Source organism: Ananas comosus, linkage group 5 (assembly GCF_001540865.1).
Source record: "Ananas comosus cultivar F153 linkage group 5, ASM154086v1, whole genome shotgun sequence".
NCBI lineage: Eukaryota > Viridiplantae > Streptophyta > Magnoliopsida > Poales > Bromeliaceae > Ananas > Ananas comosus.
In genome coordinates this window covers 3,227,308-3,252,105 of record NC_033625.1, presented here as the reverse complement: position 1 = coordinate 3,252,105, position 24,798 = coordinate 3,227,308, and the positions used below count along the sequence as shown (strand labels likewise).

At 38.9% G+C, this 24,798-nt stretch overlaps 4 protein-coding genes across 6 annotated transcripts; 2 read left to right on the top strand and 2 right to left on the bottom strand.

The window, feature by feature from the left end:
- Positions 180 to 5,006, top strand: LOC109710800 (translation initiation factor eIF-2B subunit gamma). Its single transcript, XM_020233562.1, has 13 exons — positions 180 to 410; positions 518 to 613; positions 697 to 774; positions 1,023 to 1,103; positions 1,197 to 1,416; positions 1,502 to 1,560; positions 2,371 to 2,420; positions 2,537 to 2,624; positions 2,702 to 2,956; positions 3,043 to 3,135; positions 3,716 to 3,820; positions 4,013 to 4,129; positions 4,718 to 5,006. The coding sequence occupies exons 1-13, from the start codon at positions 345 to 347 to the stop codon at positions 4,781 to 4,783; spliced, it is 1,374 nt and encodes a 457-aa protein (XP_020089151.1). The 5' UTR covers positions 180 to 344; the 3' UTR covers positions 4,784 to 5,006.
- On the bottom strand, positions 5,684 to 8,537 carry LOC109710799 (pectinesterase-like). Its single transcript, XM_020233561.1, has 2 exons — positions 6,864 to 8,537; positions 5,684 to 6,524 (listed from the first exon to the last, which is right to left on the bottom strand). Exons 1-2 carry the CDS (start codon positions 7,834 to 7,836, stop codon positions 5,827 to 5,829), a joined length of 1,671 nt encoding a protein of 556 aa, XP_020089150.1. The 5' UTR covers positions 7,837 to 8,537; the 3' UTR covers positions 5,684 to 5,826.
- On the bottom strand, positions 12,008 to 15,142 carry LOC109710091 (GDSL esterase/lipase At4g10955-like; the record flags this gene model as incomplete). 2 transcript variants are annotated; one of them, XM_020232522.1, is given in 3 exon segments in its annotated part: positions 12,008 to 12,947; positions 13,655 to 13,766; positions 14,815 to 15,142. In XM_020232522.1, coding segments are annotated over 2 exon segments (1,002 nt in total), but the record flags the coding sequence as incomplete, so codon positions are not given.
- LOC109710090 (serine/threonine-protein kinase RHS3-like) lies at positions 18,657 to 23,102 on the top strand. Of its 2 annotated transcripts, none has more exons than XM_020232520.1 (3): positions 18,657 to 18,745; positions 19,791 to 20,665; positions 21,879 to 23,102. In XM_020232520.1, the coding sequence occupies exons 2-3, from the start codon at positions 19,836 to 19,838 to the stop codon at positions 22,741 to 22,743; spliced, it is 1,695 nt and encodes a 564-aa protein (XP_020088109.1). In that variant the 5' UTR covers positions 18,657 to 18,745; positions 19,791 to 19,835; the 3' UTR covers positions 22,744 to 23,102. The 2 variants fall into 2 exon arrangements, with proteins under 2 accessions (XP_020088109.1, XP_020088108.1); XM_020232519.1 differs by lacking the exon at positions 18,657 to 18,745 and adding an exon at positions 18,755 to 19,091.

Here is a 24,798-nt window from a genome sequence, read left to right as displayed (position 1 = left end):
TTTCAACGAGTCCACTGCATGTCCGAGCCTTGGGCTTTGCGATCCGGGCTGGGCCTTGTAACTGCATAATTTGAGTCCAAGCCCGATTATTCAGCTTCGGACTAACGAGAGCCAGTTGGGCCCCACGGCCCATGAACCTCTAGTCCTAAGTCCCAACTCCCGAGTGAGAGACTAACGAGTTGCATTTTTATTTTTTTTTTTGTTTTTTTTAACTTTCCCCTGGATCGAATCCAACGCCGATCCTGTTCTCAAATAAAACCCTAGTAAACAATTCCCTCGTTCCCACTCCGTCCATCTCCTCCGTCTCCGGCGCCGGGAGCTTCACCGGACGGTGAATCCGTCCCATGGATTTCCAGGTCGTCGTCCTCGCCGGGGGAGCTTCGGAGAAGCTCGCCCCCCTCGTCTCCAAGGTTCTCCGGTTTCTCCTCTCCAACTCCCTCCCTACATCTCTACATCTCTACATCTTCTTTCTCTCTTGATTCGTTATAGCTCCGATCTTGTGCTTTCTCGTACTCAGGAGGCCCCAAAAGCGCTTCTCCCAGTAGCCAATCGCCCCGTGCTCTCCTACGTCCTCGAGCTCCTCGAGGCTAGCAATCTTAAGGACGCCATTGTGGTGCGCTTTGGAATTCAGTATCTCTCTTATTGATCACAAATTGGTTTTTTTCTATTTTTGATGGATAGAGTAATGTTGTGTAGGTAGTTGAGGGGGAAGAAGCCGCCCTTCGCGTCGGCGGATGGATATCAAGTGCTTATGTAGATCGCCTTCACGTAGAGGTGAGCTCTTGAATTACAGTGTTTGAAACATAGATATTTAAGTAATCTTACTTTTTAGTATCCATTTCATTACTGCTTTAGTTTAAGAAAACACTTAGCATCACTCATGGAATAAATGGGCCGGAGGAGTTGGTTGTTATTTATTGTAATTTAATTTGTGAGAGCAACTATTGAACAATAACTTGGCATGTTTTAGTCCTGTGGATTTCTTAATTCCTAATGATAGAAGGATATTATCTCTCATGTAGGTAGCTGCAGTCCCCGAAGATATTGGAACTGCTGGTGCATTACGAGCTGTTGCGCACCATCTTACCGCAAATGATGTTCTGGTAGAATTGCACTATTTCAATGATTCCAAGTGAAAGTTGTTTGGGGTATTCTAAAGTCTGAACCCTTTTTTCTCATCAAATTTCTTTTTGTAGGTTGTCAGTGGTGACCTTGTTTCCGATGTACCTCCTGGAGCTGTGGCTGCTACTCACAGAAGACATGGTGCAGCAGTAACTGCACTGCTGTGTCCAGTTCCTGTCAGTGGACCTTCAGATACTGGATCTTCTGGAGGAAAAGATAAAGCTAAAAAACCAATTCGCTGCAACATTGTCGGGTTGGATTCTACAAGGCAATTTTTGTTACATATTGCATCAGGCATGCTCCTTTGTCATGAGAAGTCAAGTCTGTATTTTGAGCTGTTGCATTGTGACTCATCTAATTATTAGGTAAATCTTTACAGGGGCTGAGGTTGAAAAAGATATTCGGGTTCAGAAAAGTATTCTTCGTGCTGTAGGTCAGGTCTGGTTGCAAAATTTTTCTGATACATATTTGATGAAACAAGAATCAAGATAATAGCTGATTTCATTATTCTACTCGTTTGCTTCATTTAGCAAGACTGCACTCTCGGTGTTTATCAGCTGGGCATAGGTTTAAATTCTATATTCAGGCCACAGAAGAAAACTGTAATTAATGTTTAGGCGAGAGAATACTGCATTAGACTTAAATTTGGGGTAAGGGCATCGCTGTTTTGGAAGTTCAGTCTTTGCTAATTATATTTTATATTGGACTTGTTAGCTTTTTTCACCCCCTTCGGTAGTCCTAAACTTACAGATTTTGTCGAACTTTTTTGCTATCTCATAAGGAAGAGTCAAAAGAAATATCTGTTGACAGTGTTGGGAGCTTCACATCTGCGTAGGTTTTTGGTTGGTTTGAAGGTTTCCCATATCAACTCACAGAGCGAAAAGAGATCTAGGGGTTATAATGGGGTATGATGAATTTATTCCAAGGGAACTTTTCCTAATTGAAGTTATGCCTTGGAAATGATATCGCGTTTTTACTAAATCCTAGTGTTTCTTCTACATTCTAGGCTATCCCATATCAACTCATCTGTTTGATAAGGATTGTCATTCCATATATATCAGCTTTATGCTGATTAATATGAAATTTCACCATTTATTTAGTTTTTTTTTTTTTCTCTTTGACGTTAAGAAAGAAATACTAGCTGCTGCATCTGATTTTGATGAACTCTTGATTTCTCAATATTGCGGGTTCATTTCCCTGTTTTGTTGCAAAATGAGTAAATATGTCCAAATATTTTCTTGCCAACAGATGGAAATCAGAGCTGATCTCATGGATGCTCATATGTATGCATTTAAGAGGTTTGTCTTTTCCATATCTTGACTTCTTTCTTTTGTAATTTTATTTTTCATTTCTCTTTCCCTTTTCATGACTGTCATAGTAAAGCTGTTTTACTTTCATAAACATTGTTCGTCAGGACTGTTCTGCAGGATGTTTTGGATCGCAAGGAAACATTTCACAGCATTAGGCAGGATGTGCTACCGTATCTTATTAGAACCCAACTGGTATGCTTTTCTACATTTTCCTCCATTTCCCTTTTATTGGATTTATTCTTCATTCTTGTTACTACTTTGTTGATCAGAGGTCAGAAATATCAACAAACGAAGTATCTAAGTATGAAACTGGGAATGGTGCAGTTCCTTCCAATAAAAATTTGAACTGGCTCTCTCAACATCGAGAAATTGCTCCTTCTTCTTTCCAAGAATGCTATGTTTCACCTTCCAGTGCTCAATTGGAATCTCCAAAATCACATAAATGTTGTGCTTACATATCTAGCAAAAGCAAGTATTGTGCCCGATTGAACTCTGTTCAGGCGTTTAATGACATAAACCGAGAGGTAAGAATCTTGTGCATAATAATTGTGTATAATTTTCTTATGCTCAAGTTTTGGTTGGGATTTGAAGTTACTTATTTCCTTTATAGGTGGTAGGAGAGGCTAGTCACCTATCTGGTTATTATTTCTCCGCACAAAACAACATCATCCATCCATCTGCTGTTCTTGGATCTAAAACTACGGTAAGCTGATATCTTCCCTTTGAATCATTGCAGATTTGCAGCCCATACAAACAAAGAAGTGTCACTGCTGCATGTTTACTTTTGGTTATGAGTAGGGGAAACTCTTCTGTTTCTGGTTGGAACATTAATTCATTAATGTGGTGCTGATTTTTTTTCCTACATTCTGGGTTCACCATGAACTAGATAACTGTTGGAAATTATCGGTTTATTGAGATAGATTTCCTCAGGGAGAATACAAAAAAGAATGAAATGTCAAAATTGCTTTAATTGTTCTTATTGGTATTCCCTCTAAAAGTGTGCCTTTTTCCTGTCTGATGCATTAGGCTAGATCATTTCAATTTTCCCATGGTTTTGAATAGTGCAATCTTTAATTATCTATTAACATCCATAGTTTTTATTGATATGAAACTCTGGTAAGTTATGATTTTTGTTAGTTTTAAAGTTCCAGTTGGTAATTTTTGCCACTGTGGTGTTACTTTTTCCTTTTTCAGATCTTGGTCTCCCAGAAATATAATTTTCATTTGTTGGGCCTTCATGCCCTTACCTTCCATGTGATTAATCCTTTTAGTAAATGGTTTAGGTTGGTCCTCAATGCATGGTAGCTGAAGGCTCACAATTAGGTGACAAGTGTAGTGTGAAGCGATCTGTAATTGGTCGCCACTGCAGAATCGGTTCCAATGTAAAGGTAATGAGAGAAACCTTTACCTTTGTATTGTTTTTCTTATCAAGCCTTCATCACCTGCTTTGTATTTTAGTATGGTTAATCTAATGTTAGCCATTAATAGCTATTTGTATCAGATTATAAATAGTTTTCGGAAATTGGCATACTGATGTGATAGTAAAGGTACTAGCGTGTCTATTCCTTTCTATGTTGCAGATTGTGAACTCTGTTGTGATGGATCATGTGACTATTGAAGATGGATGTTTCATTCAAGGGTCCGTTATATGCAGTAACGTGCAGCTTCAAGAGCGCGCTGTTTTGAAAGATTGTCAGGTGATTACTTTTTGCCCTGTGCTCCTTTTTTTTGCCTTTTTTTTTTAATCTTTTTTCTCTTTTTGGCATTCTCTTCGCTACACTATATAAAGGGTGGTTAAACTTGCGCATTGCTCCTCCAAGCTCTCAGCCATATTGTCGAAATTGTTCATTTCTGCCTATGTGGTAGCATAAATATTTGATTAAGAAACCTTTCAGTGTGACAGACTATGATAGACTATATTTAACTTGGAATGTGGCATTAACAGTTGGTCAGAATAAAAAAATTTTGAGCTTAGGCAAATGTCAGGTCTAAAGATAGGCATGATTCTTAAGAATGAGTTGATCCACTTGAGTATATCTTTGACGGCTTGAGAAACCATGTTATCCTTTGCAACTTCAACAAACTGTGGATGCGGATACCAAATCCCCCACAATTAAGTTCTCATCATAAAGCGTTCTCGTGACATCTTGGTTTGTATATTCTCGACGGTTCAAAATGATCTGTTAGTGATTTCATCGACAATGTTAGTATTCTTAGTCGTGCATGCATGGATGCTTACCTTATTTCTTTTGGTTCGTTATCTATTTAGTCATTGTACTTTCCAGGTTGGAGCAGGCTACGTTGTTACTTCTGGGAGCGAGCACAAATCAGAGGCTCTCTCTAAAAAGTAGAGTAAACCAGTTTTGTGAGTTTTTCTCGCTCTCATATAAAATAGAATAACCGAGTTTTGTAAGTTTTTCTGCCACATTTATAGATCTTTAAATCTATCCATGCGCTATATTGAATGTATGGTTGCTTTCGCAAATGGACTGGAATTAGAAAAGAGTGTTTGCGGATTTTTATTGGGTCTTCTTTTATTGAGATCGATTTAATCTCGATTATGTAAGTTTTTTTTTTTTGTTTTCGCTAGATTTTGTCTTTTGGCTTGTCAAAAATTTCATGAGAAATAAGTCAAATTGAAATAATAAAGCGAATCGAAACAGATATTAACTGTTAAGAAGATAACAAAAGACGAAAAAAAAAGGAGGTATATTATCAATTATCAATTTACAGCGTCCAATTTTAAGCTGCAAAGTTCAGTAAACGGGCGCACTGCATTAATTCCACCACACAAAGTGGCCACGTGGCATTTATTTTCCACCGACACCGCACATGTATTTCAACTTTCAAGTCCACGTAAATCCTCTTGAATGGTAGTAATAAGTGAATAAGCCCAGCTAAATTGACTTGAAACATGTGAGCAGCTCGGGATGAGAGAAAGAACAACCACACGTGATCCCACATCCCCCCACTGCCACAGTTCGTTCACTCTCTACTTTACACTTTTTGCGGTGTTTGCTCTTTCCCTTCTCTTTGGCCTTCAATGGGAAAGGTAAATTCCTCTGTCCTTTTTGTTGACCAGAGTTGACTCTTTGTTGACCGTAGTAGGCTCAGAAACTGAATAAAGGCGTATGATATTAGTCATTGATTCGGATTTAGAAAGAAAGTTGAATATTCTCTTGAAAAAAGAAGAAGAGAGTTGCATAAAACAAAGTTAAAGTTAGCACGTAGTATATACCGGACATTAAGTGAGAAATGCCATATATCATTCAAAGTTGTATTGATTTATATAACTAATAAGGTTAACTAAAGTAAATGAAATAAATAAAAATTGAAAGAGTACAAATTACAAAAGACAGGTAAAAGTAATTACAAAAGATCCAACATAGTGCTTTCACTCGGACAGCCCAGCCAAGAACGACACCCCTGTGGAGGGCAACCAAGAGGAGCCGTAGATGAACTGCGCCACCGTGAACTTATTCGCTTCCTCCGGCGACGTGATCACTCTGTACCCGGGCCATGTCACTCTGTTCGCGAGCGCCGCGCCGGGCCCGTAGTTCATGTACTCGCCGTAGTACAGCGTATCCAGCGCGAACGTCGCGTTCCATTCGAGCCACCCGGCCGGGTGGATGTGATCCCCCATGTAGGACTGCATGTACACCGTCCTCGAATACAGCTTCCACGGCCGGCCCAAGTAGGTCGGATAAGACGATTTCACAGGTTCGAGGTCCGGCGTGGCCTCGACGCGGCAGGCGTGGATTGAGATGCCGGTGTTCTGATTCGGGTCCTTTCGGTTTTGCGCCGTGACTGTGTTCTTCTGCATCGGTAAGGGTTTGCGAGCCCATATACTACAGTTCTGAAGAACTACAGCGGCGTTGCCGAAGATGAAGTCGACGGTGCCGTATATGTCGCACTCGCGAAAGAACTGCCGCTGGGAGTGGACGTATAGCGTGTCCTGGTACCCGATGATATTGCAGCGGTATACTACCGCTTGGTCGGCGCCGACGCGGAGCGCCACTGCCTGGTGCTTCTCCGGTCCCGCCCAGTTCTCGACCGTCATGTCCTTCATTATAAACCCTGCTCCCGTCGCAGCTGCACATTTCAGCAAAGATTTTGCTACTAATTGAATACATGCAAGCAAGTATATATATATATATATATATATATATATATATATATATATATTACTTATGTGTACAAGGCTGAGAAAAGAAAGCGACGCTTAATAAATTATTCATTATTCACTAGTTCAGGACCATTTGCTTGTTCCGATTTGTTTATTATCCATAATAAAACGACAGATAATACAATTTTAACTAAATTATTAATTAGAAAACCGATTCGAGACGATCTTTAAAACATTTAACGTTTCGTTGGAGCGCAACAAAAATAGCATGAATTAATCTTATTATGGAAGCGTTACGTACGTACCAAAGGTGGCGGTGCGGTAGGTGGTGTAGTTGTCGGCGAAGCTGCGGCCGGCGGCGACGATGGTCTCGCCCTTGCCATCGCCGACAAACATGAGATTCGTCTTCTTCCTCCCGACCTTCACGTTCTCGTAGTAGGTTCCGGCCTTCACGTAGATCACGATTCGCTGCTCGCTGTTCTCCGGCGCCGCCTCCACCGCGTCCGAGATCCTCGCGAACGTCCCGTTCCCGCCCCCGCCGCCGCTGCTGTCCACCACCATGTCCGCCTTTATGTCCGCCCCCGGCGACTGGAGCAGCCGGCGGTCCTTCCTTGTCACCCACTCCGGGAATCGGAATCGGGATTTACGACCGTCGTCGTCGGTGTTTGCTGCTCGTAGTAGCACTCGCTTCGCCTTCTTCTTGTCTTGGATGGGAATTCCCGAGAATTCGCCGCTGTCGCCGGCGGCGGCGAAGACGGCGAGCGCGCTGCTGAGCAGAGTGCGGAGGTCGATGAAGTGGGCTTGGAGCTGGATCCTGGTGCGGCGGTCTCGGATCGCGTCGAGGCCCTCCTCGCACGTGTCCTGGTTGGTGAGCGCGGCGCTGAGCCACGTGCGGACGTCGTCGGAGGCGGGGCGGGAGCGGGAGCGGGAGCGGGAGAGGGAGAGGGAGAGGAGGGAGCGGGAGAGGAGGGCGAGGGAGTCGCCCAGGAGCTCCACGCAGTCCTCGGCGGCCGCGCGGGCGAGAGCGTCGGCGGGCCCGGCTCCGCCGCCGACGAGCGCGGAGGCGGCGCCGTACAGCGCGTGGCCAACGCGGCGCGCCGTGGCGTTGAGCGCCGCGCGGACGAGCTCGCCCTCGCCGGAGGAGGGCGCGCCCGGGAGGCACTCGAGGCCCGGCCCCGCGCGCGGCGACGGGAGAGAGGTGGAGGAGTTTGGGGCGAGGAGGAGAAGGACGAAGACATCGACGACGACGACGACGACGAGGAAGCGGCAGCAGGCCATTGTCTTGGGTTACTTGGGAGGACCAGAAGGGGAAGATAAATTTAATAAGTGTTTGAATGTTGGTTTATAAGAGGAGGACAAATATACATATATACGCAATGTTGTAGTACAGTGGTCGAGGGAAATAAATACGAAAAGAGTTACTGGATGATGAGCTGGTTCTGACACGGCCAGTCTTATCTGCGCGCTCTCAGACAAGGCCCATTAAGACAGAAACTACTGCTTCGCCCTCCACCCACTGCTTGTCCTGCAGCACCTCCCAATTCGCCACTGATTTATATGGTTTCTATGTAATTCACTGTGCAGAAATTTTTTCAACAGTAATGCATTCCGCTCAAGTTGATAAACAGGGCATTTCGCGCCGGCGCTGTTTAATTCCCCGCATTCTCATAATGCATGCATGCACACAGCAAAAACGAATTATGTAAACTAACGCATTCTACCGCAGATGGTCAGCAGGATCACCTTCTACGAAAACTTTGCTAGTTGCCTGGGGTCGCATCGTAATTTCGACTCTTGTTGTGTTGTCTTAAAAGTTCTTTAACGTGTTTCAGATCGTGTTTGGGATGGCCACTTCTCCTGTAAGGTCGAGTTTAGAACCTTATGCTTTAATTTGGGGTGCGTGATGGTTGCTTATCGGCATGAGCAAACATAAAAATGATGTGAAAGTGTTTCTTGATATCTAATAAAAGAACTTCAATAAGCCTTGTGTGGTACTGTGTATCTATACTTAATTATCTTATGGTTTTATTTATTGCACTTTGATGGTTACAACTATATTACGCCATAAGAATCTAGCTCATTACCAGTAAGATCATGACTCTATTTCGTACCTGCAAAAATTTTCAGTTAATATGTAGCCTAGCTACATGCTATTTCTGACCTTTCTTTGAGGGAAGTTTTTAAAACATTGGGAAGTTATTTAAAGCTTCCATTTAAATATTTGTATATGTCCCAACTGCAGGTCATTAACTTACATAGCGCTACCAACCATATACTTGGGGGCGGTTTGGTTGTATTTAATTATAATTGTACTGTAATTTTAAATGTGTGCAATTCATATCGAATTTTTAATTCGATGCATTTGAATTCATTTGCTAAAATTGGATCGGCACGAGAAGACTTAACTGCAGTAGCGAAAATTTCCCCTAACTTAGTTGTGGTTTTAATTACGATAGTTGAAAAGACCAATTTCAAACAAAAGGTATGGTTAATTACCTTTAAACAAAAAAATACTTTTATTCTATGTTGGCGTAATCTCACTATATATATATATCTATATATATATATATATATAGTTGTGCTGGTATGCTTATGGAAGTACGGAGGCCTCCGTGCTTCCAAGTCGTTTTCGATGTTCGGACTTTCGAATCGACGATCGGCTCCGTTAGATTTGATCTAGAGTATTTGAAATACCTAGAAAATAAATTTTGCAATTTTTTGATATCATTTGCCTAGTGATCGAAGGGGCTCAAAATCAATAATTTTAACGGCCGTGGTGAGCCGGTTGCAAGTTTAACGGTGTAGAAATATTCAAATCACATTAAATTTTGATAGAAAATTTTTTATACCATATAAAAACAAGATTAATAACTTTGATCTAAAATTTTAATGTCATATCATCATATTTTATAAGATTTTTATTTTCAGCCGTTGATTTTGAGTCATTTCGATCACTAGGTAAATGATATCAAAAAATCGCAAAATTTATTTTCTAGATACTTCAAATACTCTAGATCAAGTCTAACGGAGCCGATCGTCGATTTGAAAGTCCCAACATCGAAAACAAAGTGGAAGCACGGAGCGCTCCGTGCTTCCGAAAGCACCCCAGACGCACTCTATATATATATATATATATATATNNNTATATATATATATCGTGATAAAATTTTATATATGCACTTGTTAACTACACTAAACTAAACCATTCTTTTTGCTTGCATTGCTTTCTATTATATAAACTAAATAAAATAGATGAACAAGCCACATTAGACATGGCTGTATAATGACCGAGGTTATCGCTCAGGATGTAATTAAATGCTTTTTATTAATAAAGTATTAGTTTAATTTTCTTCTTCCCCCTTCAATATTTTTTCTCTATATTATATTTTGTTCTATTTTAGATTCCGTTTTATATAATCGGTATCAGTATAAATACCGGTTCCAATAATTGATATCAGAGAAAATCACGCTTCCAACACCAACAATACTGTATGTACAATTACATTCTACCAAACAATCATTAGTGTAGTCGGTTGATGGTTTGATGATTGGTACTTAGAGGTATCTAGTTCGAAATTTAGTTGCTTCATATTTTGGCTGAATGCATTTTTAAAATAAACATAGCGAGTTGCTTACTATATACGATACCAGAAATTGTCCCTTCTGAATTTAGGACATGATTTTGGCTTGCTACTTTTTGATAAGATGTTCTTTTTGTTTTTTATGATGCAGTACCTGGGAAAAATACATGCTTCAAGAGTACACTTGCTACCCAAATTTAGACCAAAATGTTATTTGTTTTTAGGTCCCGTGACGTCTCTTTATACAAAATTGGGAAAAAAAAAATCTAAAATGTGATTGGCTGTATAAATGGTGTGCTTCATAGTTTTTTATAATAATATTCTCTCAAAAGTTCTTTGTAATTTGAGAAAATGTGTTTTTTTTTTAAGATAAAGGTAGCATGTTATATGCTTCATTTTTTTTTTTAGAAATAAACTAAACTGAAAATATGAATCAACTAGGATTCGAATTTGAGACCTCATGTATCAATCATCAAACTCTTCGCCACTTGCGTTTGAGACAGTCGATTGAAATATTTTTTTTTGAGAGAGATAAGTAGCACACTACCCGCTTCGTTTATTTTATTTAGAAATAAACTTAGTTGGAAATGTGAATCAACTGAAATTCAAATTTGGATCTCGAGTATCAATCACCAAGTCCTTTGCCACTTGCTCTAGGGACGGTCGGTGGATGGCAAATGTGTTAATTTTAGTTATACAAATCCGTGGATGGCACAACTTACAGAAAACTAGTATATGAGAGAGAGAGAGAGAGAATTTAAGGAGAAAACAAAGTAAATGAAGGAAACAGCAGAAATATAAGTAGAGACATAACACGTGGTGAGAGGGATGATATGAATGAGCATACAAGAATTAGGTGAACGGGGGAGACGCCAAAAACCAAGGTTAAAAGTTAGGTGTACATCTCCTAGTTTAAACAATACTTTAAACTTTTACATATATGCTTAAATCAGTTGATTGGTATCTTTTACTTCTGGAAAAGAGACAAGGATAAAAATATCTGGTATAATTAACTTAAAGTAAATTTTTTTTTTTTTTTTTTAGCTGTTTACTCTTGGTACCTTCGATGACACCCAAAGCAGAAGCACTGATGCTCTTTTGTTGGGGCCTCAGATGCATCGTTGGTGCTTTGTATTCGTTGTATGTTGTAGTAGTAGTAGTACATATTTCTTAGTCCTATTTGTGCTTATCCATCATTGCCCCCACTCGGAGAATCATTGATCGTTTTGTACCCAAAGAAACATCATCGAAAGATACATTATTGGATCATTTCAGGGGTTCGATTCGTGTTTCTGCTGAAGTGCTGATCGAGCAGAGCTCAAATACTAACAATTCTTTCACTATGTGAGGTTTTTTTGGCTTCTTGGTGTTTGGAAGCTTATTTTGGCTTCATGCAATGGCAATAGCTTTTGCTTTTTGTTTGTAAATTGCTTTGCCGCCGCATCTACGAATAGGTAAGTTATTCCAAAAGATTTTTGGCCCAGACCACTATGTAAGATGTAATAGGCTGAGGCTCGATCTCGAACGGGCTTTTCTCAGGCCAGGCCGACCTAGAACGGAGGCTTGATCGCAGACCCAAAACAGGCTTGAGCTCAGCCCAGTCCAACCTTACATATGTCAATGACAATCACTGAAAAACAAAATCCGATGACAAAAATGGAAAAATAAACATTTTCACTGAAACTGTACAATAATCACATGAGAATGACCTGTAAACCAAGAACTTATCCTGATTCTCTTAGTTATGAGTTCGAAACAAAGGCAAAAAATTACATCGAGAATAACTACTTAAATAAAGAAACATCCCCTCCATCATTCTGCGCACAAATCCCAAATCCTTCAATGATCCAATACTCTTGTTATGTGTAAATGTATGGCTTACATTGCAAGTTCAAGTCAGGTTTCCACCACTGGTGTATCCCATGAGCCCATTTGAAGTCCGGAGAAGGGCTCAAGTTAACAGTCAAATTCGCCGATGGGAGAAGGTGCAACGGCTCTGACTCCCTCCCCATTGCCCTTAAGAATATATCGCTGATCGAATTCTGGGTTGCCAGCTTCTCAATACTCCCAACTCCCATCTCCTCCATATTCTCTCGATGCTCGAAATACCCAATGTACTCCGAACAGATATGATCGGCCGGATTCACATAGAGATGGGGAATCCAATTTGCTAAAATGGCAAAGGGATCATCAGAGTGAGGCCTCTCTTGCTGAGGTTTTAATGCAATGGCTAATCCTGCGGTGATTATGCTGGTAGCAAAACGGATCCCGCGCTTCACGTTCTTGTCTTTGATCCTTTCGATCGGGGCAGAGACGTATGGCGGATTGAAGAGAAAGGTTTCCAAGAAGATACCATTTTTCACCATGTTCTTTCCTGCTAGCATCGCCATGGCCGAACCCAAAGAATGGCCAGCTAGCCAGATGACTGAATCACGAAAAGCCGAGGCTATGTTTTGAACAGCTTGCATGGCGATAGCAGACCGCGAAGTGCGATGGAGGCCGTTTTGAATAAGATGGAGGTCGAGGGTCAGGTCGCGGGAAACGGATTCTTTCGTTGTGACCGTGCCTCTAAAGGCAATGACGAATCTTGGGGCGTTCGAAGCCAATGGCTTTAATTCAAAAATAGCACCAAAGATAGAGAAGTCCGCATCATCGACAAGCTTACGGATTAGCTCGAAGTGGAAGAATTCCCACCAAGGAGGCGCAAGGACTTCTGGACCCTGCCGATTTAGTTGCCTGTCACGTTCTAGAACGTACACACCTTGAACTAGGCTCGCAGCGACAGATCGACGGTGGTGTTGACAATTCCTATTTAATATACGGAAGCAAGAGAAACGATGAATTTTCAACCAAACTAATGCAAGTTAGGCAAAGAGCAAATGCTATCAAAACAATGTAACAATATAGTTTGTTTTCTGTTCTTGCAATCTGTGTGCCATTGTTAATATCAAAGTAATTCTAAGACTAGCTGTTTTAGTCTTAAGCAAATTTAAACCACATTACTAGAAGAATATACTGATTATTGCATAATAAACCTAGTTAGAACAATGAGCATTATAATTGGGTCTCGATCTCCTTGAGCAAATCTACTAGCAAGCCGCCTAGGCCCTACTTTTTCCTGTGTTATACCCCAAAATATTCTGCCTTCTAGAGCATATGCGTATGGAAGAAAAAAAAAAAGCCCCTTCATAATAATACGACTTTTGAGCTGTTCCATTACTCTGACGCCTGTCATAAAGCACATCCTAAGTGATAAATTTACATTGAAACAAAGATGTTATAGATAAAAAGTTTCTTTGTATGCAAGTTTATAAAAATGAAATTTAACCCTGATCCTTTGCAAGTTCACAAAAAATTTGAGGGTAAATACAGAAGAAATTAAACTACATCGATTCAGTATGTAAGGAAGCATTGAAAGAATCAGAAACCACACTATTTTCAGATCAAGCTAAAAGTAAACTGGATATCCTGAATTGGAATCTAATGGCATCATGCAGTTTGTTAGAACATCATACCAATCAACAGACGTAAGATGTGTCGGTCCTGATACGTCAAAGATATCCTTTTCCGAGGCCATTTTAGCATATCACCTCCTTATTTTGTACCAAATTGTTGATCTGCAAGAAACTAAAGCAAATATATAACTAGAAAGAAAATGCAAGTAAACTCGTCCCAAAATTTTCAGAATTGATCTCGTCTACATCTTTCGAAGCAATTCCCGACTTTGCTTAAACCATGTTGAACAGAAGATATTCAGAAATGCAGGTTTCAAAATCAACGTATATTCACATAAGAAAAAAACCAAATGTCTAAGAAGTAAAAGAATTTGGATTAATGGAGACTTAAAGGTGAAAAAGCCGGTTTTTTAGATGGTGAGAAATACACTACTTTATTGTTTATACTACTCGATTCTTCGAATACCCAACTCTATAACCATGTTTAGTAGTTTCGCGTGAAACCAACTTCGTAACAGGTAGAGTTGGGTAGCAGGACAACTTTTGAAACAAATATGCGGAAAGGAATATGCGAGATGACTTTGCAGTAGAAGAGAATCCGATCATTCAGTTTTAGCCAAATTCTTCTTAAGCCTCAGTTACAATACTATATAAGAAACACGATGTAATCCAATGACCGTATAATAATGTTAACTATTTTGATCTGTTTCCATTACCTGAAGTCTAATAGGGTCTACTTTTATTGATTTCGCCTGCTAAAATATGAGAAAAATACACTGTAAATTACACAGATAGAATAATGATGTGTCAAATACAATGCACTAACTCTAGCATCACTAAAGCATCTTTTGCTTAAAATTATACTTCGTAAACCCCAAAATTATAAATCTTTCTCTCATTATTATACTTCGTAATTACCTAAAGTTTCCAAATAACATAAAAGCCCAGCATTCATGTTACCCTACATGTTCTTCATGGATATCACAGATCTCAGAGAGAAAAGGATTATTATGTTACAAAGATAATAATAATAATATCAATAAGAAACAAAAAAAGCAAAGAAATTGGGGGAAAAAATCAAAACTGACCCACCAAAATATCAAATTGCAGCATTTTAAACCCCAAAAATAGGAATAATTTTGGTTAATTCAAACATATAGACGAAGGATTCGGCAACGAAATATGGGGTGAAAATAGATCTGAGAAAGAAGGGAACTAACCTTTGTTCACAAGCGAAGGAACATGAGAATGTGATTAGATCGAAACAATGTCGAACAAGTAGGTTCGATTTCGAGAAGGTTTTTTGGGAGGAGATTTATTTAAGCATAAATTTGTGTACGAAAAATTAATATAAATCGTTTGCAAAGCAAATAATAAAAAGTAGCGTTTCGAAAGGTTTGAGCGTAGAGAGAGAAAAGAGGCGTAGGGGTTAAAAAGTAAAAAACCGTGGAGAAAATATTTCATGGACCTGGTCTGCGATGAACCGGATATTTACTATTTCGGTAAATATACCCTCGAATAAGAGTTTCTCTCATGGACGTGGTGTAGCTAAAATCTTATTCTAATTGTAGTCGTAAAAACCTTGGAATCGAAATATGAACTATAATAGATATAAAAATAATAATAATATAATAATAATAATATACAATTCTCGAAAGAGTAATATATGAAACAATTTTAATTTTTTCGTTCCTTTGTAAAGAACAATTGTTTTCATATTATTGAATACTAAGGCAGTAGATTTTGAGAAGTTTGGCCTACTTAATGTTACAGATCAAATTTAATAATTTATTGTTTGATGTCAAGTCCTCTATAGCTAAATCACATAAAGATGATATGGAGTCCTGGTTCCAATTAACAACATTTAAAAGTTTGGTGCAATAATTGCTGGAAACCTACTGGCCAACTTCCCCTTGGCCCTTGGTAGTGATAGCAAATTTTTAAAAGTCCGAATCCGAACTCAATTATCAAATTCAAAATTCAAACTCAAACTCAAATTTGATGAATTTTAAAAATTCATATCCAAATCCAAACCCGACTAAAAATTCGAAACTCAAATCCGAATCCGAATCCGAACCCAAACCCAAAAATCCGAACCCAAACAATTATTTCTTTTTACAATATTTCAAAACATATTACATTAAAACTAAAATTTTATAATAAAAATTTAAATATAACATCAAACACTTATATATATATATATATATGAAATATAATATAAATGTAAAATCAATTTGAGTTCGAATTCGGATAAGATACACTCAAAATCCGTACTCGAATCCAAATTCGTCGGATTTTCTTTTTGATATTCATATCTAAAACTATATCCGTTTAGCATCAGACAAATTCGCTCCATTCGAATTTAAGTTCGGATAAAATCTCAGGCATCCCTGCCAATTGACATCTCTAGCCTTTGGGATCCATGGGAATTTTCGAAAATAAACCCCTTTTGAAGTGGTACACGATCCCTCTATCGTAAATTCATAAACAGGACAAAACTCTTGTATAAATATAATCATAAAAATGATTAGTAGGTTCATTAGTTAAGTAAGAATGCATTTGTTTTTATAGATCTCAGAGGTTGAACTGGTAACTTTGAAAAAGCTATAGTCGTTGACATTTATTTCGACACCGAAGTCGTAAGAGCTATAGTCGATGACATTTATTTCGACACCGAAGTCGTAAGATTACCTGAAATCTTACTCACAATTCCATGGAGATCGATTTTTCAACGTCGATTGGAGGGGGTCGAAATCAAATTCATGAAACTCACAAGTTCCTTTATCACAGTCTTTGCACTACAAGTTTTCATGGATATACACTATCTTAAGATAATGTTCCAGACATAGTAACCAACAAAAATTTTATCTCAATAACTAAATCATTTTACAGGAAATATCACTAAACTATTTTATGTGACCAAACTTGAATATTCATATCTATTTGAAGCTTTAATTCAAACATACAACAACATAAAATTATCAATTACATAACACACCTCTTTCATCATTTAAATATATCTATTTTCCTATTTAAATACTTCAGATTAATTCTTTGTCTTGTACACGGCAATAGACCAAAACTAGCCTACAGATGATACACACAATTGCACACTCCTAGCCATCATACAAATTTCTTGATCAGTTGAAACAAAAGAACAGCAAAATGACGGAGCCAACGCCGTGAAGTTCGTTGATACCGAAAACGAAGCAGCTGGCGATCACAGCAGCAAGAAGGGGATACTGGTTATTGGTCGCGTTTCGTAGGGCGAGGAGTGCAATGCGACTCTCCTTGACCTTGCGGTGGAGAGCGGCTGCGCTACGTGCAGCAAAGCAGGGCTGGGGGAAGGCAACTTCATCGAGCAGCATCTGTTCGGCCGACAGTATCAGTTCCAATAACTTTACCATACCTGCATTAACGCTACTGCATCATAGAAAGGATGAGGACTCCTAGCCCGGAGAAAGGGAAATCATCTTCAATGTCAAGCACTTCACCTGCATGAGAAAGCATAATAAAGGAGGTTTTCCATTCCTGACTCGGATTTTGTTTCAATCATCTGGGAGAAATTTATTCCCTAGCTAGCAGTGTTTAGATGAATTACAGTAATTGTAACTACTGCGATTATGTATTCTCAGAAAAATTTTAGAGAGAATAGCAAAATCAGCTGGGTACTACCAAACACATAATGGCAGCGACTCTGCTCTATGTGTTCGATTATCAAAAGAAACCTTTTCTCCTTTTTGGTGTCGACAATTTGACGCGAAAAACTTTGAAATCTAAATAGGCTAATCCAATATAAGTATATAACAATTTAGGCAATAATAAGTGAATGCAGATGAAAGGATCAGACTAAAGGATTTGATCAGCGAGGGAGAGCATTGATAGTCATTGGATTATCGCAGGGACTCTGATCGGAATGTAGGGAGAGGTCTAGGCCGGCGTCCACGTCTCCGGACGCGGCCCACGCCTTTTACTCCGACCCCGATTCCACGCTTACGCATGGAAAAGACAAGAAGATATTTGTTGTTGTTGTAGAAGAGGTTGCGAGAGCCGCAGTGCTACGACTCGAGCAAGGGCGAGGGCCCTCTACCTTGGGTTAAGAATGCAATGCTCTCCTACTCAGACCTTTTACTTTCATGCCATCATTTCCTTTACATTCAATAACAAAATCAATTTGTTCAGAGCAGAAAGCAAATCAATTTGTTCAGAGCAGAAAGCAAATCAATTTGTTGAGGGAGGGCAGAAAGCAGATTTGAGACTTGCAGCAGAAGGCGGAGGAGAGGAGGAAGAGATTTGAGGGAGGAGAGATGTGTCGGCTCCGAGTGGGAGTCGGAGAGGAACAGATTGACTTAGGGTTAGGTTTTAGACCTCTATTTATAGAGTCATAAATGTGTTTTTTTTAATGTGAACCGAACAAGTGGCAAAAAGGATCGCTGGATGACGAAATTTTAAATTTAAATTCTAGTTGATTTATATTTTCAGTTAAGCTTATTTTTAAATAAAATAAATAAAACAGATATCTCTCAAAAAAAAAAAAAAAAAAAAAAAAAAGTAAATTATTAATTTTCCTCATTTTAAAAAAATATTTATTTAAAAATATAAAATAATTTATATTTTAAATTTTGAATCTCGGATATACAAATACCTAAGATTTATATTATATAATTTTTTTAAAAAAAAATGTGCCATTATTGAGAGGTTATATATAGAGAAAATTAAAGTCGGATTCGGAGCGGATAAAAAACGTTTGTGGGGCAGATCATTTTTTTTTTTTTTCTCGCCTCTTGCCCGAATCCGTTTTCGTTCACTGATTATTGCGAGTAATTAATTAGATACAAGGAGGTTACAACTAACATCCCCACTTGCATTATATCAATTTTTTTTATTTTTCTTTTTGCCCTTTTTTTCTTTCAGAACCCGGTGCATCTCGCACTCATGCACCATCCAATATTTAGCCCTCCACGTGGTTCTTTCTCTAATCCTTCCTCAATCTATATATACTACACTTATTAAAATTCCTATTTGTTCAAATCTCTCTTAATTCGTGGGGGACACGGACACCACATCCATCGTCCATCACAAAACCGGCACGAATCTGAAAGCAAGCGAAGTTGATCGTCTCGAGTTGGGGACCATCCCCACCAAAAATTGGTTCGCCCATTCCCCCTCGTCTCTCTCTCTCTCTCTCTCTCTCTCTCTTTGTGCTCTTCCACGACCAATTCCCTCATCTCTCCGTTCACCCTCCCACGTCTCTCCTCTATCTAATTTTTTTTTTCTCCCCTTAAATTTAGCAACAATGTATTCGATCACGCACATCGGTTTATCCGGGGCGTCTCTCTCCTCTTCGTCTTCACTCTTTCCCCCCTTTTGGATTCGGGGAGAGAGCTATGGGAGTTTCCGATTCGACCTTCTCCGTCGGAGAGATCTCGTTGTGGTTTTAGTGGAGGAGGGTTAGGGTTAGTGTGAGGCTTCGGATTGTGCAGATATTGTTTAATCGGTAATGTTTTGTGAATTGCGATTGGTAGTAACTTTTGATCTTAGCTTTTTATGTATGTTCGTCGTGATCATATACTATTTGCAGAGGTGTTAAGTGTGTATGCTTGGATGCTACTTTGTCAAAATTTGCTATTTTCTTTCAATATCTTGCTTCTAGTTTTGCTCAGCATTTTTATGTCCTTTAATTCGGACGTGTTTTAATATGAATGTTGATTTTAAGCATAATAAATTGTGCAGTGCTTTCATCTTTTATCTATTAAATGGTTTGTTGGGATGCATTTTTACCCCAATTTCATGATAATCTATCATTTTCGAAGTTTTATTCTAGTAGGCAGTAGTTGGCGCGTAATGATTTCAATCATTTTCACCAAAATTATAGTTAATAGGGGCTTGCTATGCTATATTCAATTGATCTTCAGACCTTATGCTATAGTTTTGATGTCGGTTAACAGCAAATTTTGAAGAGAAATAATTAATAATCTAATTGCCAAGAACTTATTAATATTCTTATGGTACTCTGTGCAACTTGGTTCTCCTCTTCCAATATGATGTGTTGTGCGCAGCAAACATCTCTTCGTTGGTCGCTTCTTTGCGCTCTTTATATAACGATTAAACCCTTTCAGCCTAAATTTGTCTTAGTTATTTACCAAGCTGCACATGCTGTGTGCCTATTTAATTACTTGTCCACTCAATGTTTCAGGTGAATTTGATGTCATGCAACAACACATCATTAAATTACAATTAAATGGAGATGACTGCAAGTACCATCCTGGAATCTACAAAATGCTCTCAACATGACATTACCTCTCGTGTCTTCCCTAGTCCGTGCCCAAGCCCTCGATCATTTGCAAACCCAGAAGCAACATATGAGGGACCATCAAGCAACAAGACAAATTTGGAAACAATCGACAACGACAGTGCTTTTTATTTGAAGAATTTGGATACATACCCAAGTGGGCCAAGTCACTACCCAACCGCATGTCCAAGTCCCAAATTGCTGACAATCTCAGAAACAAATTCTACCTCACTATCAACCACAAACTCCACAGAAGTACATACAATTACTGCATATACAATGACTAGCGCTGGAAACTATACTGATTCCAACACCACACTAAACAGATCCAGTGTCAGTAGCGATAGGAGTGATAGCATAGATGGTAACACTCCCATGCCAAACATAAGACGGCACACCGGTGGTGATTGCCGTTGGGAGGCCGTCCAACTGGCTAATTCTAGAGACCCACCCCTTAGTTTAGGTCATTTTAGGCTCCTCAAGCGATTGGGATATGGGGATATTGGTAGTGTCTATCTTGTTGAACTTAGGGGAACCGGTACATTTTTTGCAATGAAAGTGATGGATAAGGCATCCCTTGTCAATAGAAATAAGCTTATTAGGGCACAGACAGAGAGAGAGATTCTGAGCCTTCTCGATCATCCCTTCTTGCCAACGTTATACTCACACTTTGAGTCGGAGAAGTTTTATTGCTTGGTCATGGAGTACTGCAATGGTGGGAACCTCCATTCTCTCCGACAGAAGCAGCCTAATAAGTATTTCACTGAACAAGCTGCTAGGTGAGATTCTTTCCTTCTTCTTTTTTAAAAAATAATCTTCTCTGCAGATAGTTTGCTTCTGTGAGAGTTAGCCTTTATTTTCTTTCTTGAAAGGTAAGCTGAGACTTCTTTTTTTCCTTTTGTTTGGTGATTGTACTTATTCTTTCTGTATCTTCTTTTCCTATATCTATATAATTGTTGCTGCATATATAAGCAACTTTGTCAGATTAATTATGGCTAAATTTTCTTGTGCTATACTAATGCTAGAATTTTGGTGCTTATTGAGTAAGAGAGATGTTTCTCTATTATCTTGTGTACTTCAAGCTTGCTGAGTCTGTAGGCTGCGATGTATCTTAATTGGGAAAAGGAATTCTGATCTTTTCAGCACTTTGGCCTTCTCTTTAACACTTATTCTTCAGGTCACAACTTTCACGTTCTCTGAGTGCAAAATGATTGGGTAATCTTGCTTTTGTGATCTAAAACTTTGTGGTGGTTTTGAAATCATTTTCTGAACTAGGTAATGAGAAGGGAAATTATCAGTTGCCTTGATAAAACGTTTATTTCTAGAGTACTGTTGATAGGTCTAGATAAATGAGCTAGGATATCTATAACAGAGACACAGGAATAGTTGCATGGATGTTTATATTGAAGGTTCTTGTGGGCAAAGGAAGTGGACTTATTATAAGCTTTTAGGTTCTCCAGTTCTGATTTTAGCAAAGCAAGTCTAAAAAGATATTGCTGATGTGGTGCCTTTACCACAAGGCAGACTAACAAACAACACAATTCTCCTGCAAAATAAATTTCAGGGACTATATTTGTTACAATTGAAAAAACGAGGATGAAATTGAAATCAAAGTCGAACATCAGGTATTAATATTGTAGTTAATCAAAAAAATTTAATAGTAAATCATGATTGGAAGTAAAAGAATGGAAGGAAAATGATTTTCTTTGTTGCATTCAATGTCTCAATTTGATTTCATATGATCCAAATCCAATATATGAACTGATAGAATTGTCGCATGGAGTTGTTATTATGGAATACTCAGTATGTCATGCATGTATATAAACATGTAGAATGTGTTCATATGTGAACTTTTGCCACTTTAATTTGGGTGGCCATCCAAACTTGATAGTTGATACCCCTTTACTACAATCCTCCTCTATTCAGAAATTCTTTATGGTTAGCTCGAATTGTGGAGATCCTTATTCCTTTCATATTCTTTGTTCCAAGTAGATTCTATGCATCCGAGGTGCTGCTCGCGCTTGAGTACCTGCACATGCTTGGTGTCGTGTATCGTGACCTGAAACCGGAAAACGTGCTGGTCCGGGAAGAGGGCCACATCATGCTCTCTGACTTTGACCTCTCCCTGCAATGCTCCGTTAGCCCGACCCTTGTCAAATCCTCTTCTGTCCACTCTGCCATCAACAGCAGTGGCAAAGGCATGCTTGACGGTGGGAGCATCATCCAGGTCTGCATCCAACCATCGGCATTCCTCCCCCGCATTTTCCCAAAGAAACACCGCAAATCAAGATCCAACTTTGGGATGGGCCATCGCTCGTCCTTGGAATTCATGGCAGAGCCCACGAACGCGCGGTCAATGTCATTTGTCGGGACCCACGAGTACCTCGCACCAGAAATCATCAAAGGAGAGGGGCACGGCAGCGCAGTTGATTGGTGGACGTTCGGCATTTTCCTGTATGAGCTCTTGTACGGGAACACCCCTTTCAAGGGGTCGGGTAACCGCGCCACGCTTTTCAATGTTATAGGGCAGCCACTAAGATTTCCGGATTCTCCACCTGTGAGCTCTGCTGCACAGGATCTTATTCGCGGATTACTTGTGAAGGATCCGGGAAAACGGTTCGCATATCAGAAGGGTGCGACAGAGATTAAGCAGCATCCGTTCTTTGAGGGCGTGAATTGGGCGTTGGTGAGGAGCGCCAGCCCGCCACATGTTCCAGATCCCGTGAACTATGGACAATTTGCTGTTGTTAGTAAGGAGAAGAAGGCGGCAGAGGCTGTTATCGTCTCTGGGGTTACTACCTCAGAAGGGAAGTGCGACTCTAGTGGTTCTTCTTACCTTGATTTCGAGTATTTTTAGAGTGGCGCTGTTTTATTTAAAGAAGAGCTGCGCCAGGAACTTTTACCATTTTCCCTTTGAGAGCAATAGTGTCATAAGTGCTCTGATCTTTGCGATTATAGAGTTATTATCATTAAGTGAAATGCATACACTTTGCTTCTCAAGTGCGGGGTACTCGCAGGACTGTCGGATTGTTGCTCTTAGCACGCAACAAAGTTTGTATTTGCTCACTCCTTTTCACATCTGTCATGTTTTTATTTTGTAAGAAGTGTAACACTTATTTGAATCATATGTGTTTTGTTTGGGGGGTAAGATAAATGTCAAAGCGATGTGCGCCACCTTGTATGACAATTTTGTTTGTTAATTTTCTTTTTCTATAATTCATATTGTCTTAATGTAGTTTGTATGGGCACATTTCATGAATGTTTCTTTCTGATGCTACTGAACATCTAGGGAGGGAGAAAATAATTTCTGAATCTTTTATAACAGGTAAAGCTCACTTGTGGAATTACTTGAGAAATACATCCTAATAATATGTCATGTTAGTAGATGGTATTTTCGGTCACATACTGAGAAAATTTACCTGAGTGTCTAGCAGGGCTTATGTTCATTCGACTTTTAGCAATGTTGTTGATTTGGTTGGTATTTTCTAAATCAGAATAAGCCCTGCTCCTACTATTTAAAACAGCCATTTTGTGGTACTTAAATCTCAGAATCAGTGTTGTAAACGGAAGTATAAATACAAAACATTGCTGACTCATTATTTTTCGTGTTGTACGGCAACTAATTTTGATTATTCGAAACTTATTTTAGAAGATGAATAGTGTGTAATAACAGGATTCAACATCTTCTATGATCTAAAGTGGTCCTGCACATGCTTTATTTATCCAATTCATAATTCACAGAGTTTAAACTAGGAAATAGAGAGAAATGTAAACAAAAGGGATAACTTAAACCTCACGAGTGAAGAGGCTGATGGTGCTCTATCTAAGTAATTAATGTTTAGACTATTTGCGAGAGCAATTATTCCAGTAATAACATCGTAAATTTCTAATAAGTGGTTAATTGCATAAATTCATATCTGTTGTCTTTTCGTTACCTCGCGTAGTGAAGTCAAATAAAATGCTTAAAAAGTAAAGAAGCCAAAGCAACGACGCCAAATCAGGGAGTGATGAGCTCAGTTTCTCGCAAATCGCCATCAAGATAATTCAAAAGACAAGCAGTAGCCACTCATTTTCCTTTTGCTTCAATATAGAAGTACCAAATATCTGAATCTTAATGGAATCTTTTTAATCGAAAGCAAATTCGTATACGTAATTACGTATGTGGTTTGAGGATCACGTTAAATAGCAGCAGTTTGGGATACCTCTGTGGATGTTACAATGACATGTTTTTGTCTTGTGCTCCACATAGAAAAATAAATAAATAAATAAATAAATAAGAATAAAAATAGTGGGATAGAATAAGAAGCAAGTTTGCTGTAAATGATAGGAGGTCGCCAATTGCTTGCCATGCAAACTTGTATTCAAAATCTGGGTAATATGCTATGCCCATTACAAACTTTCGAAGGTACATTAAATTAGAGTACTTAAATTAGTCGATAATAATTTTATCCGTACTATTACTTGGAGCAATGCTTAATATGTTAATACTTAAAATTAGAGTACCTGATTAGGGGCTCCATGAAGCCCCTTTCCTAATTCAATGCCATAGACTCCGAATGAAAAAAAAATTTGTTCGTAAAAAATAAATAATAGTAATATAATAATGAAAAGAGAGTACATCCTTCAAGCTCACCTCTAGAGGTAGGCTTAATTTGTGCTTTGAGGAAAACTCTATTCTCATTGACTAAAAGACTAAAATACATATATCAAATCGTAACGCATCTATCATTTATTTAAATAGGACAACTGTGATTATAGTTCTATTTATGATATACACATCGCTCTCTATTATATAATAATTGCTCGGCCATTTCAATAACTGGTTTTGCCAATGCACATAAAAGACAACTTACTCATCTAGTTTATTTGAGCTATGCATAAAATCACTCTTTTAAGAGATGGGGCAAGTTCA

Coding starts and splice junctions, on each gene's coding strand:
- LOC109710800 (XM_020233562.1), top strand. CDS start 345: ATGGATTTCCAGGTCGTCGTCCTCGCCGGGGGAGCTTCGGAGAAGCTC. Junction 411..517: donor TCGCCCCCCTCGTCTCCAAG/GTTCTCCGGTTT, acceptor TCTCGTACTCAG/GAGGCCCCAAAAGCGCTTCT. Junction 1,417..1,501: donor TTTGTTACATATTGCATCAG/GCATGCTCCTTT, acceptor AAATCTTTACAG/GGGCTGAGGTTGAAAAAGAT.
- LOC109710799 (XM_020233561.1), bottom strand. CDS start 7,836: ATGGCCTGCTGCCGCTTCCTCGTCGTCGTCGTCGTCGTCGATGTCTTC. Junction 6,525..6,863: donor CTACCGCACCGCCACCTTTG/GTACGTACGTAA, acceptor TGAAATGTGCAG/CTGCGACGGGAGCAGGGTTT.
- LOC109710090 (XM_020232520.1), top strand. CDS start 19,836: ATGGAGATGACTGCAAGTACCATCCTGGAATCTACAAAATGCTCTCAA. Junction 20,666..21,878: donor TTCACTGAACAAGCTGCTAG/GTGAGATTCTTT, acceptor TGTTCCAAGTAG/ATTCTATGCATCCGAGGTGC.